The 15,337-nt window shown below is 37.0% G+C and overlaps 1 protein-coding gene across 4 annotated transcripts in view; it reads left to right on the top strand.

The window, feature by feature from the left end:
* FGF12 (fibroblast growth factor 12) overlaps window positions 1-15,337 on the top strand; it is a 613,285-nt gene that overhangs the window by 575,089 nt on the left and 22,859 nt on the right. For all 4 annotated transcript variants that reach the window (XM_061412889.1, XM_061412878.1, XM_061412869.1 and 1 more), the window contains one exon: window positions 14,180-14,378. In XM_061412889.1, coding sequence (XP_061268873.1) covers window positions 14,180-14,378 — 199 coding nt within the window. The remainder of the gene's footprint in view (window positions 1-14,179; window positions 14,379-15,337) is intronic.

Here is a 15,337-nt window from a genome sequence, read left to right on the forward strand (position 1 = left end):
AAAGACATCCTCCACTAGAAAAAGAGAATGGTCACATTTATCTGTGTGCTCTGTAAGTAGATGACCAAATTGAACCTTAAGCAGTATAACCTTGATTAGCTTCTTATAAGGAAGAGAAACTCAGGACACATAAGATTCCACGCTAGTAATGTAATGCTCAAAATTCTCCAAGCCAGGCTTCAGCAATATGTGAACCTTGAACTTCCAGATGTTCAAGCTAGATTTAGAAAAGGCAGAGGAACCAGAGATCAAATTGCCAACATCCGCTGGAACATCAAAAAAGCAAGAGAGTTCCAGAAAAACATCTATTTCTGCTTTACTGACTATACCAAAGCCTTTGACTGTGTGGATCACAATAAACTGTCGAAAATTCTGAAAGAGATGGGCATATCAGATCACCTGATCTGCGTCTTGAGAAACCTATATGCAGATCAGGAAGCAACAATTAGAACTGGACATGGAACAACAGACTGGTTCCAAATAGGAAAAGGAGTACATCAAGGCTGTATATTGTCACCCTGCTTATTTTATATGCAGAGTACATCATGAGAAACACTGGGCTGGAAGAAGCACAAGCTGGAATCAAGATTTCTGGGAGAAATATCAATAACCTCAGATATGCAGATAACACCACCTTTATGGCAGAAAGTGAAGCAGAACTAAAAAGCCTCTTGATGAAAGTGAAAGAGGAGGGTGAAAAAGTTGGCTTAAAGCTCAACATTCAGAAAACGAAGATCATGGCATCTGGTCCCATCACTTCATGGGAAATAGATTGGGAAACAGTGGAAACAGTGTCAGACTTTATTTTGGGGGGCTCCAAAATCAATGCAGATGGTGATTGCAGCCATGAAATTAAAAGACGCTTACTCCTTAGAAGGAAAGTTATGACCAACGTAGATAGCATATTGAAAAGCAGAGACATTACTTTGCCAACAAACGTCCATCTAGTCAAGGCTATGGTTTTTCCAGTAGTCATGTATGGATGTGAGAGTTGGACTGTGAAGAAAGCTGAGCGCCAAAGAATTGATGCTTTTGAACTGTGATGTTGAAGATGACTCTTGAGAGTCCTTTGGACTGCAGGGAGATCCAACCAGTCCATTCTGAAGGAGATCAGTCCTGGGTGTTCTTTGGAAGGAATGATGCTAAAGCTGAAATTCTAATACTTTGGCCACCTCATGCGAAGAGTTAACTCATTGGAAAAGACATGATGCTGGGAGGGATTGGGGCAGGAGGAGAAGGGGATGACAGAGGATGAGATGGCTGCATGGCATCACTGACTCGATGGACGTGAGTTTGAGTGAACTCCAGGAGTTGGTGATATACAGGGAGGCCTGGTGTGCTGCGGTCCACGGGGTCACCAAGAGTTAGACACGACTGAGCGACTGAACTGAACTGAACTGAAGGAAAGTGATTTTTCTCAACCTACTGCTCAGGGGAACCCATTCTCATTTGTGATGCCAAATATCACCTGAAAATTGTAATAAGAAAACAAAGAAAGTAATATACCAGGTACTGTGTTTAGCATAACCTTGTCTTTTTTTTTTCCTTTTTGATTTTTTTGTTGTTGTTGATGTGGACCATGTTTTTAAGCCTTCATTGAATTTGTTACAATATTGCATCTGTTTTACGTTTTGGTTTTTTGGCTGGGATGCCTCGTGGTATCTTAGCCCCAGGACCAGGTATCGAACCTCTACCTGCTGCATTGGAAGGTAAAGTCTCAACCACTGGCCAGCAGGGAAGTCCCAAGCATTCCTACATTTTCTTGTTTAATAATCATAACCTTACACTGAAGGTATGATTAGTGTTAACTTACAGATGATAAAACTCAACTTTAAGGAAATTAAGTAACTTGTCCAAGTTTAAAAATCAGGGAGATGAATATTTGTGTCTGTATGCCTCCAAAATTAGGTTTCCAGTACACTACAGTTTTCATTATTTTATGGTGATATAAATTTATCCTGTTTCCTTGTACGATTTTGCAAAGAAAGTGTTAACAAAGAACTTTTAGAGAAATTAACTCAGGAGTTTTCCAGTAAAAAATATATATCTCAAAAGTATATAAAAATTCCCTTATTGGCAGTTTTTTCGGTTATAAAATTAGACTTGTTCTAGTCAAAGCAATTCAGTTTTTTTAAAATGCTTCATTTAAGATAATGTATTTCAGCATTTTCTTTGCTTCTTGTCAGGATGGGAAACAGTAGCTCTCTTGCTTGATTTAATATCATTTTGTCTTGAGAACACAGTTAACAAAGCAACTGTTAATATTCCTAAGATTTTCAAGCTCCGTGCATCTAAAAGTCACTAATGAAATTAGCGAACCAGAAACTTCACAGCCAAATTTCCAAAGCTTAAGACTAAAGGAACCATGGGTCTCTGGAATTGTTGGAGGTAAACTGTGTAGCAAGAATCATCAAGTACTTGATTCCTTCTTTATAAACAACCTAATAAGCAAAGTTTACAACTAACAGGAAAGATGTGTTTGAACATTAAGAAGAGTTTAGATTTTGATTTACAATTGGAAAGGAAAAAATCGAAACAAGAGAGTTCCTCGTATCTAGCATATGTTTGAAAAATCAGTAATTTTTACATTTCATAAGGAGACTAAATAGTCATAATTACCTATATAATAGCAAAGTTTCTCATATTACCTTTTCTTTTTAATTTTGTTTTCTTAATAAAAATATATCACTACCATTTCTCTCTGGTAAGTAAACACTGTTTTTGAAATAACAAAATTTTATCTTGATTGCTTAATTTCAAGAAATTATGTGACTATTTAATATGAATGATAAAGCTATAGAAGGTTTAAGTCAAAAAAACATTTTAGGTTGCCTTTTCAACAAACAACACTTTTTCATTTAGGGGAACAAGGAGCCTAAGAAGGAAAATGATCATCCCAATGTGAACACAAATTGCAGATATACAGGAATAAAAATCCAGGTCTCAGGATGTCTTTTCATCATATTATTTTGTTGGAGTAGATTTTTTTTTTTTAATTCCAATGACTGTTGAGAATTTGAGGGAAATATAACATAGTAATTAGCTTCATAAAACTTATCCTGGTAATGTTCGGTTGTGAAGGAGAAAAGAGGTGAAGAATTAGGAGACAGGAGGATGTGCTGAATTATGAAAGGTAATCAGGAGAGATCTCTGAGAGAGTCAGACTTGAGCAGTGACTTGAAGGAAATGAGGGAGTGCTGGGGTCCAGCCCCAGCTGATCCAGGGTATTCGAAGGAGAGATGGCGTCGGCGACCTATTTATTTAAATATTCATCAAAGATATAAAGAGTAATAGAATGAGGATAGCTCAGTAGGAAAATTCAGTGGAGAAAAGAGGCTGAGTAGCTTGGTTTACACGGAAAATCAATATAACCTGTGACACCAGGTTAGCTCTGACCACGGAGGCCGTAGGCACCCTCTCGAATAGCGGAAGGTGCCCCACCTTAGACACCTTCTCGAGTGGGTCTTAGAAGCCCAGGCAAATAAATGGTCTCAGAGGACCTCCGCGCTCCAGATGGAGACTCAGCTGGAAGTTAAGGATAAAAATGACATGGGGAGACCAAGCTTTGGTGAGCAAGGCCCGTAGCTTTATTATCAACAGGAGTTTTTATACCCTAAGTTACACATAGAAGATAATAGGGGATGCAAAGTCAGCAGTCTTTGATCCTTATCAAAAACCAGGGTTTCTTTCCTGCAAATTTATCGTATACAAATGGTTTAGGTGATTTACATCATCTTCTGGCCAGAAGGCCTATTAACATTTTATGACTCTTGACAAAGGTTTATCTACCGTAAGACTTATTTTCTCTAAGAGTAATTATTTTAAGGTTTGGCGCCATCTTCCGAAGGTGTTAGATAAAATTGCATTCCTATAGGGCAGATGTGTAATGGGTTTACAACAAAGGAAATAATTTATTACCTTAAGGGTCTAAAGTTGCTAACACCAAGGCCACTACTTATTTTTTCTACATACCAACTATATTAATTAATACACATTCAAGGATACAATACAGGGGGTGTGGAAACTTGGCAGCAAACATTGGCTCATCAATGAAATCTTTTACTAGTTTTATTCTGACAGTTTCTAACTCTCTGAGAGGCTCTAAGCTATTTGAATATCTTAAGCTTCCCGTGCCTCTCGAGGCTGGGAGACTGTAAACAATAGTATGCATAGCTGTAGGAGTCCGGGTAAACTTGTCAGGTGAGTTAGAGAGCTATCTGAGGGGTTTGGATTTAAACACTCCTAATTGCCCAGGAACTTTATTAATTGGAGCTGTAAGTTAACTCTTTGACAGAGAGAGCGAGATGGTGGTGGGGGACAGCCCCCAGTAAAGTCAGAGGTGAGAGCACAAAGCAATAAAGTAGGCAGACTCTGGTTTTTTTTTTTTTTTTTTGGGGGGGGGGTAGATGCTCGAGAATATCCAGGGGGACTCCTGAGGCTCGATACCACCTTTGCGTATGCCGAGCCTCCTTCTTCATGACCTTTGTCACGAGTGGAATGCCTCACCAGCTCCCAGCAAGGGAGCAAGCCAGTTAATATGTTATTGAAGAGGTTTCTAAGAAAAAAGAATATTAATTGTGTAGGACTTCCCTGGTGGCTCAGACAGTAAAGCGTCTGTCTACAATGCAGGAGACCTGGGTTCAATCCCTGGGTTGGGAAGATCCCCTGGAGAAGGAAATGGCAACTCACTCCAGTACTCTTGCCTAGAAAATCCCATGGATGGAGGAGCCTGGTGTCCGTGGGGTCGTAAAGAGTCAGACATGACTTCACTTTCACTTTGAGATGGTTTGTGCTTGTTATTTTTGAGAAACAACAAGGATACCAGTGGCTGAAGTGCAATGAGCATTAATTCAGTGTACTTTCATCCCATGGATTATTGGAGCTAGAGCACTGAGAGAGAAACGGGGGTCTACAAAGAACCAGATGAAGATGAGTCATAATTGTGGTACCATTTAATTATATTAATCATACAGAATTATACAAGCTGTGGATTGCTATTGAATTGGAAAGCATGCATTTTAACATGCATTTAGTAAAGCTAGAAGGAGCAAAAAGTGGTTGTGGTTAAATCACATAACATTCTTTTCTTCTCAAAAAATGTATTCTAAGCAATTGTCACCTCGAAATGTAGAAACTTTTATGTTTTAAGTTATGAAGTCAGAGTCTTCTATATAAAAGAAATGATTTCAAGTAATTGTATGGGTCTTCAAATAGCTTGTACATAGGTTATATAATTTGATCTTTATAGCACCATGAGTCTGTAGTAAACATATCTTCAGTTTTTTGATAAAGGAGTTGACGTTCAAAGAGGTGAACTGATTTGCCAAAAAAACACATCATGGCCAGCACCCCAAAGTCCTCCCCTTGCTTCATCTCACTAATTACTCTCCGTGAACTAAGTTATGGCTGTCCTGAATTCAACAAGAGATTGATTTTGCCTGCTTCTGAGCTTTATATAATTGAAATAAATAGTATGTAGCTGGTTTATTTTTCTCCACATTATGTTGGTGAGAATCATCCATATTATTATAGTTGTAGCTTGCTTATTCTCATTGTTCTGTAGTATCTTATTGTCAGAATATATTACATACCCAGGCATTTGGGTTGTCTCCACCTGGGGGTTGTTATGAATAGTGCTACTATGACCATTCTTTTACATGTCTTTGGGGGCATAGTTAAAGATAGTAATAGACTGATTGATTGGTTAATAAATACATAGCTAGACAGGTTTCATTGGGGTATAAATCCAGAAATAGAATTGTCAATCATGGGATATACTTACATATATCAATACTGCCAAGTAGCTTATCAGTGGTTTTACCAGTTTACTCAACCATCAGTTACATATGAGAGACCTAGTTGCACCACATCCTTTTCAACACTTGGCATTATCTGTTATTTCATTTTAGCTGTACTTGAATGTAACCCATGGTGGATTTTTCCAACTTGAGATAGAGTTGGCAATTAAAAGTTTTACAGCTTGATGATTTGATATGCATATACATTGTGAAATACTCATCACATCAAACTAATTAGCATATCCATAGCTACCATCCCCCTTGGGAACGTATCCAAAGAGAATGAAATCAGGATCTTAAACATCTGCACTCTAAAATTTATTTCATTATTATAATAACCAAGATGAGAAAACAACTTAAGTACTGGTCAACAGATAATAGATAAAGAAAATGTGATGGATGGATGATAAACAGATAATAGATAGATAATAGGGTATACAGCATATATATGAAATTCAACTTTAAAAAGAAAGAAATCTGCCATTTGCTACAACTCGTCAGATATTGGGAAAAATGAAATAAATCAGATGCAGACAGACAAATATGTGGAATTTAGATATTTGGAATCTGAAATAGTCAAAGTCATAGAAGCAGGGAGTAGAATGTTGGTAACCAGGGGGAGGGAAAAATGGGGAGATGTTGGTAAAAGGGTACAAAATTTTAGTTTATGCAAGGTGAATTAGTTCTGGAGACTAATGTACAAGAATGTGACTATAGTTAACTACATTATATTGTATATTTGAAATTTGCTAAAAGGGCAGGTATTAAGTATCTTCACCAAGTTTTTAAATATGAGAATTATTGCCCCTACTTTATAGATGATAAAACAAAGATATCAAAATTAAATAGCACAATCAAAATCATGCAACTAAAGAAAGAGTTAATACTGTTACTCAGTTCATCTTATCACATAATCTTTGTGGTTTCCTTAACATATTTTTATTATTTACTTCAACAAGAATAAATTGAGTGTTACATATGCTGGACTTCTGATAAGGACTGGGTCTTTGTGAGCAAAAGCTCTCAGTGTTTAGGATAGGAACAAGAAAAACCATTATGATGCAAGACAAAGTGCATTAAATATTACACTAAAAAAGGTAAAACAATGAGAAGCTAAGGAAAGGAAGAGCATTTCTCTTTATTTTACCAAATAGAGAATTAGAAAGGACAACTTGAACTGAGCACAGTTTGAGGGTTAGAAAGTGTGGACATGTTGAGGAATTAGTGTGTGATGAAAACACTGTTGGCAGTGGTAGTCAACCATGAAAGAAACACATTTTAGCCTTACAGCCATCAAATTCCCTAAATTTCTGTCTCCTTGTTCCTCATGATACATTTAAAGGAGAATACCATTCAAATGGAGGGGCAACAGGCACAGTTAGAGGCTGGCTAAGAGGGAAGGGTCTCATCTTGTGCAGTGGCAGAGCCTGAGACTCATAGAAAAAGCCAGATCCTGAGTAGGATATTAGTGATCTAAGTACAGAGAGAAGAACAGGAAGAAACACAGGAGAGGAATCAAGCTAGAGTATGAAACTATGAAGATGGGGATCAGAGAGAAGAATTCTGCAGAGAGTAGTTTAGAACTGGATGGATAGGCAGAGACTGAAAAGGATCCTGAGTGGTGGCCTTGATCTTAACTAGTGTTTCATTCTTCACTCATCGTCTGGAATAAAATGGGTGGGTGTTCCAAGACAACGCTAGGGTGAATAGGCATTTGGAATGTGAAAAGAATTGGACATATAATGATTTATACAATGCTAGAATAAAAAAAGTTGTGCAAATGCTGCTAAAAAGGTGAGTGCTCAAAATTAATTTCAAAGCACTATTAAAGGTCATATTCATATTCTACTGAAATCAAGGTCAGTTTAAGCTAAACAACTTAAAGTTTTAGAAAGATTTTGAAGTAATAAATGTGACAAATAAACCTAGCATTTCACAGATTTACACAGATGATGTGCATATGGAGATGTTTTTGTTTCATCAACAACCCTTTATTCTATGAGCCTTGCTATGTACCTAGGTGGAACTGAACAATCAGGACTGTAGAAGTAAACAAATATTATTCATGAGATAAGCACAAGTAGTAGTTAGTTTTACAAAAGGAAAAAGAACCCTCTTTATACTAATTATTTACTCTGCTTCAATTATATTCAATTACATATTATCTATTGAGAAAGTCTAGGATTTTATCACCTTGGCTCAAAACCTGCCTGTCTCCATTACACATTAGATTTATTGTCATTCTGAACATAATTTTTATAACCTCAGAGCTTCTTCTGAATGTACATGACTGCCCAAGTCTTTGTTAAAAGCTTTCAGCTTAGTCGTGTCCAACTCTTTGTGACCCCATGGACTGCAGCACACCAGGCTTCCTTGTCCATCACCAATTCCCGGTGCTTACTGAAACTCATGTCCATCGAGTCGGTGATGCCATCCAACCATTTCACCCTCTGTCACCCCTTTCTCCTCCTGCCTTCAATCTTTTCCAGCATCAGGGTCTGTTCCAAACAGTCAGTTCTTCGCATCAGGTGGCCAAAGTAATGAAGGTCCAGCTTCAGCATTTGTCCTTCCAATGAATAGTCAGGACTGATTTCCTTTAGGATGGACTGGCTGGATCTCCTTGCAGTCCAAGGGACTCTCAAGAGTCGTCTCCAACACCACAGTTCAAAACCATCAGTTCTTTGGTGCTCAGCTTTCTTTATAGTCCAACTCTCACATCCATACATGACTACTGGAAAAACCATAGCCTTGACTAGATGGACCTTTGTTGGCAAAGTAATGTCTCTGCTTTTTATATTTTTAATTTATTTATTTTAATTGGAGGTTAATTACTTTACAATATTGTATTGGTTTTGCCATACATCAACATGAATCCGCCACAGGTATACACGTGCTCCCCATCCTGAACCCCCCTCCCACCTCCCTCCCTGTACCATCCCTCTGGATCATCTCAGAAGTAAGCCAGAAAGAAAAACACCAATACAGTATACTATCGCATATATATGGAATTTAGAAAGATGGTAACTATAGCCCTGTATGCGAGACAGCAAAAGAGACACAGATGTATAGAACAGTCTTTTGGACTCTGTGGGAAAGGGAGAGGGTGGGATGATTTGGGAGAATGGCATTGAAACATGTATAATATCATATAAGAAAAGAATCGCCAGTCCAGGTTTGATGCAGGATACAGGATGTCTCTGCTTTTTAATATGCTGTCTAGGTTGGTCATAACTTTTCTTCCAAGGAGTAAGCGTCTTTTAATTTCATGGCTGCAGTCACCATCTGCAGTGATTTTGGAGCCCAAGAAAAGAAAGTCTGTCACTGTTTCATTGTTTCGCCGTCTATTTGCCATGAAGTGATGGGGCCGGATGCCATGATCTTAGTTTTCTGAATGTTGAGCTTTAAACCAACTTTTTCAGTCTCCTCTTTCACTTTAATCAAGAGGCTCTTTAGTTCTTCTTTACTTTCTGCCATAAGTGTGGTGTCATCTGCATATCTGAGGCTATTGATATTTCCCCTGGCAATCTTGATTCCAGCTTGTGATCATCCAGCCCAGTGTTTCTCGTGATGTACTCTGCATATAAGTCAAATAAGCAGGGTGACAATATACAGGCTTGACGTACTCCTTTTCCTATTTGGAACCAGTCTGTTGTTCCATGTCCAGTTCTAACTGTTGCTTCCTGACCTGCATACAGATTTCTCAAGAGGTGGGTCAGGTGGTCTGGTATTCACATCTCTTGAAGAATTTTCCACAGTTTATTGTGATCCACACAATCAAAGGCTTTGGTATTGTCAATAAAGCAGAAATATATGTTTTCCTGCAACTCTCTTGCTTTTTCGATGATCCAGTGGATGTTGGCAATTTGATCTCTGGTTCCTCTGCCTTTTCTAAATCCAGCTTGAACACCTGGAAGTTCATGATTCATGTACTGTTGAAGCCTAGCTGGAGAATTTTGAGTATTACTTTGCTAGCATGTGAGATGGGTGCAGTTGTGCAGTAGTTTGAGCATTCTTTGGCATTGTCTTTCTTTGGGATTGGAATGAAAACTGAAGCTTAAGTTAAAAGCTTTCAATGATTTTAAAAAATATATGTACGTGTTATTTGTTTTAGTTATAGTGGGAACAATCTGTGTAGGATAAAGCTTAATTTATGCTATAAAGTCCTGGATGCTGGAACAAATAGAATCATCTATGAAAAAAACAGGGCTTCCCAGGTGACTCAGATGGTAAAGAACATGCCTGCAATGCAGGAGACCCCTGTTCGATTCCTGGGTTGGGAAGATGCATGGGAGAAGGGATATACTTACCCACTTCAGTATTTTGGGGGCTTCTCTGTTGGCTCAGATGTTAAAGAATCCATCTGCAATACGGGAGACCTGCGTTTGATCTCTGAGTCAGGAAGATGCCCTGGAGAAGAGAATGGCTACCATCTCCAGCATTCTTGCCTGGAGAATTCCATGGACAGAGGAGGCTGGCAGGCTGCAGTGCATGGGGTTTTCAAGAGTCTGACATGACTGAGCGACTAAGTGCATACACACACGTGACAAAACATAGAACTAAATGTTTAGTTACATGATTGATTCTATTTTTCTTGCCATAAGAAAAAATTTTAAGAATAATAGTGCATTGTAGTTTTTTTTTTTTTAATTCTGTAAGTGCATTACATCATGCTTTCAGAGCCATCATCTTATTTTCCTTAAAATAACTTACAATTGAAAATATGAAATTCAAAGAAGTTTAACCACCTAAAGTCCCACATCTAATATGTATGTGTCTGGAAGCAAAACCCCAATTTTCCTATTTCAAGTATAAGACTCTTGATTTCTCATTACACTAATAGTGTGGTAATCACAAGGATGTAAATTCTTTGATGCCCAACTTTATATTGAAATGAAAATTGTGAGCATATTGTAAAGGTTGCACTTAGAATGACTGCCCAAGTTGGCTCAGTGTTCTTAAGGCTTTCCTCCCCGTTTCTAGGAGATTGGCTCTGCCCCCACAGAAGTGCCTGCATGAAGCTTTTGCCGTTTTTTTCCCTCCTGAAATGTTCCCCGGCCCTGCCACCAGCCAGATATTATCACTGCCTCATTTTTGAATTTTGACTCTGAATCGCCTCTTTAAAATTTTAAATGGGATACTCTACTTGACTTTTTACATCTGATTATGACCTGGAGTGCTCTATCTGGGATCTCCATTTGCCAACTCAGAATTTTAAGGCTCAGTCTGTGCTGCAGGCCTAATTACTGGCTCATGCCCCAGTATTTTAGTCCCTGCCCAATTGGACTTCTGCTTTTCTAGGAGCTGACTTTAAACAGTTGTGAAACTAAACGGAAACCTTGAAGTTCACTATTTATTAAATAAGAGTATGTATGAAAGACAACATTGTAACTATACCAGGTGGGCATGGGTTTAATGATGGCTTGCCTCCAATCAACAGCTTGGTACCTAACGCAGGCTTGGCAAAATAGGAAGGAAGCATTGTGTGGCACTGGAAAAAAGTACTGAACTGGTAGCCAGAGTCCAGGTTCTATCCCAGGGTCTGGATCTGTTGCTAATATCCTACAACTCATAAAACAATTTTTTCACCATCATGGGCTTCCATTACTTTGTTAAATAAAGGCAGAAAATTGAACTATCCCTAAGCAGCTTTCTATCTATCTCCAAATTTTCATATTTCTGTGAATTAAATAGGTATTACATGTATGCTAAGATGTATTTACACACAATTCCTTGCCCCCTATATTTCTCCTAATTCCTGTTATAAGGTCTGAGATCTTATATGTAGAACTTATTCATTGAGTTTGGAAGAGTTCCTTAGCATCTAGGGTTCATTAGTATTGAACAAAAGCTTTGGGGTTATTTGGATTTGTTTTTAAAAAATAGAGCTAGTAAAATCTGTAGTGAATATTTAGCTTTTTCTAACTCTTTATAACCTAGTACTAGAAGGAAGCCAGGGCTTTTAATTTATCTTATAAATTTAATTTGAATCACTTTGACTCCCATATTTGACAATTGTTAAACTGTGTCCTAATAATACTGAGACAGAGTCATAAGAGAGCCCATTGTCCAGAGCACAGGACTATAATTTAGGATTATTTTGTGTTGCCAGACAAGGAATATACTATAGTTTCATTTTCCCCCCTCACTTTCTCTAGTCACTTCATTGCTCTGATTCTTTCTTTTTTATTTATGATTCTTTCATTTTTATTTTTTTCTTTTTTAATTATTTATAATTCACCTACCCTAAAATGCATGTTTTTACACTATATTCTTCAATTCTTTTCCACAAAATTGTGCAGTCTAATCCCAGTGTACTTTGTGTCTCTCCAAGAAAGCTGTCATTTCCCATTTACCCATCTCCTCAGCTTTTGGCAGCCATAATCCATGTTTTGTCTCTGTGTTTGCCTGTTCTGCATGTTTCATACACATTGGATCATACAACATGTGACCTATTGAGTCTGGCTTAATGTTTTTGAGATTCATCTGTATTGTCACATGAGTCAGTACCCCATCCTTTTTAAAGGCCAAATAATATTTCATTGTATGGATATATCACATTTGTTTATCTGTTTATCCATTAATAGATGTTTGAATTGTTTCCACATTATGAATCATGCTCCTATGCATATTTGTATACAAGTTCACATATGGACATATATTCATTTCTCACAGGTACATACCTAGAAGTAGAATTACTAGATCACGTGGTAACTGGATGTTTAACCTTGTGTGGAACTACCAAACTATTTCCCAGAGCTGCTGCATTATTTACATTTTTACCAGCAAGGGAGGGATAAGGAATGTAGTTCTTCTAAATCCTCACCAGTACTTTTCATTATGCATCTCTTTTGATATAGCCATCTTAGCAGATATGAAATGGCACCATACAGTCAATTGTTTTTCTGATTCATAAGCCACCAGGTTTACTTACAATACAGTATTCTGTGACATCATATTTTTATTATCAATATAATAATTTTTATTGAAATATTATTGTTATTTTAATGCGTAAAACCACCTTTCCATTTCCTTTCTCATATTTTTTAGTCTCATTTTTTGGGCCTATAATTTTTCAACCATTTAAAATGAACGGAGTCCATTCAATGGTTTCTTTATCACTAAAGACCTTCATCTGTCCACGTAGATGCATCACTGTAGCTCTTTGCAAATGAATCTACAGGATTAGTCTGGAAGAATCACCTCCAAGGACATGGTTTTAACAGCTTTAGTCCTACATATTCCTCAGTAACTTAACCCCATATGGAACTGCATTAAATCACTGCCGTCTTTGATTGAAAGAGTTACAAGGAAGAGAGTCCTCTAGCACTTAGTGAAGAAAAACAGTGACTGTGGTGAATATGTCATGTAGAGTTCTTGTTTACTTGAAGGACTGTTTACTTGTTTACTACTGAAAAAGATGTAGTCACATTTGCTTTTCTTCTGTTTCTCTTTGAAGGGGAGAAATGTCTTCTTTCCATGAAATTCATGTTGTTCAGTTGGCTTGTTAGAATTTGATTTTATTGTATTGATTGTAAAATCTCATTGTAAGCCCCTAAACAAGACTCAGGTAGAAAAGGTGAACTTGAGAGTCAGAAAAGGTGAACTTGATATTATGAAGCAATAAATACAAGTTCTGGCATGGATGCAGTTATTTTGTTGTTGTTGAACTTTATATTAATCATATAACCTTTTGATGGTCACTAATCAAGTGATAGAGATGAGGTAGAGGACTACTAAGGTTCCTTGTTGAACTAAGTTGCTCATTCTATGTTTCATTAGATATCAAACAATATAATAGTAATATTTTCCTGGATATATTTACCTGAAATCTTGATTAGTAAGTAAAAAAATATTTCAAAGAAGTTAATCGGAAAGTTACTGACATTAAGAAAACAGCTAGTATACTAGTGACTTTATGTTACAAGCTTTGGCTGTTTAACAGATTTATGAATATATAGGGTTCTCCCTTTAAAATCATCTGCTCAAGCCTGCATGTGCTGTGGTTGTGTTATATTTTGATTTCCAGTGTTACATTTTATATGCTAATGGCCACAAAAATGCATAATAACCATTCTCTTAAATTTATAAACATTGTACTGAGGTCTAATTTTGGACTTGAGCACAATCTTGAATGATATTAGTTTAGCCCAAGGAATGATTCAGGCTTGGGCAATTGTGTTCTGTGGAGTAAAAAGGTTTTTTAGAAAGGAAATCTTGTTTCTTGATTTTGTATGATAAATCTTTATAACCAAATGCTAACAGAAATTACATGCAATTATTTCTCATTTTTTTCTGAACAGAGGGCCTATATTTCAGGCTTATTGTTGATGTATTATTAAAAACTTTCTCTCTTTTGTATCTTCTTTTTTATCTTTCTGCAGGATGTTTTCACTCCAGAATGCAAATTTAAGGAATCTGTGTTTGAAAACTACTATGTGATCTATTCTTCCACACTGTACCGTCAGCAAGAATCAGGCCGAGCTTGGTTTTTGGGACTCAATAAGGAAGGTCAGATTATGAAGGGGAACAGAGTGAAGAAAACCAAGCCCTCATCACATTTTGTACCAAAACCTATTGAAGGTATGAGCCGAGCTTCTTTTCTTTAGATCCAGATCTGTGTGTTGATGCCAGTTCTGCTCTTTGTCCTTTCACTCAGGGGAGATTGTTTTTAATGCAGCAGATCAGAACAAAGATTCAGGAAATACAATAGTACTACTTCCTATCAAAAAAAAATCTATTACAAATACTTGGCACTTAGAGAAAAACTACTTGAATACAGAGGCTAGAATTTCTTGAAAGTAGAAAAATAGTAGCAGTGACCATTTGGAATATAATTTCTTTCTTTAATGAACTCAGTGATTTAATTTCTCAGGCTACACTCTTGAAAAACCAATAATACTATTATAGTGCTTTAAAGTTTTATCAAGGCTTTTAGAAATATATTTGTATCCTAATTGCTACATTATTATGAACAAACTTCACGATCTGATGTATTCAGTTTTCTTTGTATTTTTTCAAGAAAAAAAAATCTGTTTACTGTGATAATAAATATTATAGTTTTTAAATTTTATCTTTCCCCACTGAGCCTATGCCTTCCTCTCCCTTGATCATATAATATGGTGCCCATTTATTTCAGTTGATGAGTGAACTAAGTAATTTAATGCTGAGGAAACCCGTTTTTGGCAACTCATTCCCTAAGAAGGACAAACACATACCATTGGGGTAACAGCACATGTACTATATTCAGTCAAGCTTTTTAATACAGACTGAAAAAGCAGCAGTAGTCTCGATATTTACCAACACACACTCTTCTCTAGAAGTCACATTATAATCACTTAAAACATCAGTTCATTTTCCTTGTCTGAAGAAATGAGAAAATTGCTATTTTGTGATTTATTTGCAAAGAGCAAATAGTGCATTGCTATTCTGCGATTTAGCCAGGCTTGCTGTCCCATATCTAGAAGGGACAGTGTAGGGACACAGTGCCTTCTATAGATCCCAAAGGACTGTAACTGTCAGCAAACACTTGGTAAATCAAT

This window comes from Bos javanicus, chromosome 1 (assembly GCF_032452875.1).
Source record: "Bos javanicus breed banteng chromosome 1, ARS-OSU_banteng_1.0, whole genome shotgun sequence".
In the NCBI taxonomy this organism is placed as follows: Eukaryota; Metazoa; Chordata; class Mammalia; order Artiodactyla; family Bovidae; genus Bos; species Bos javanicus.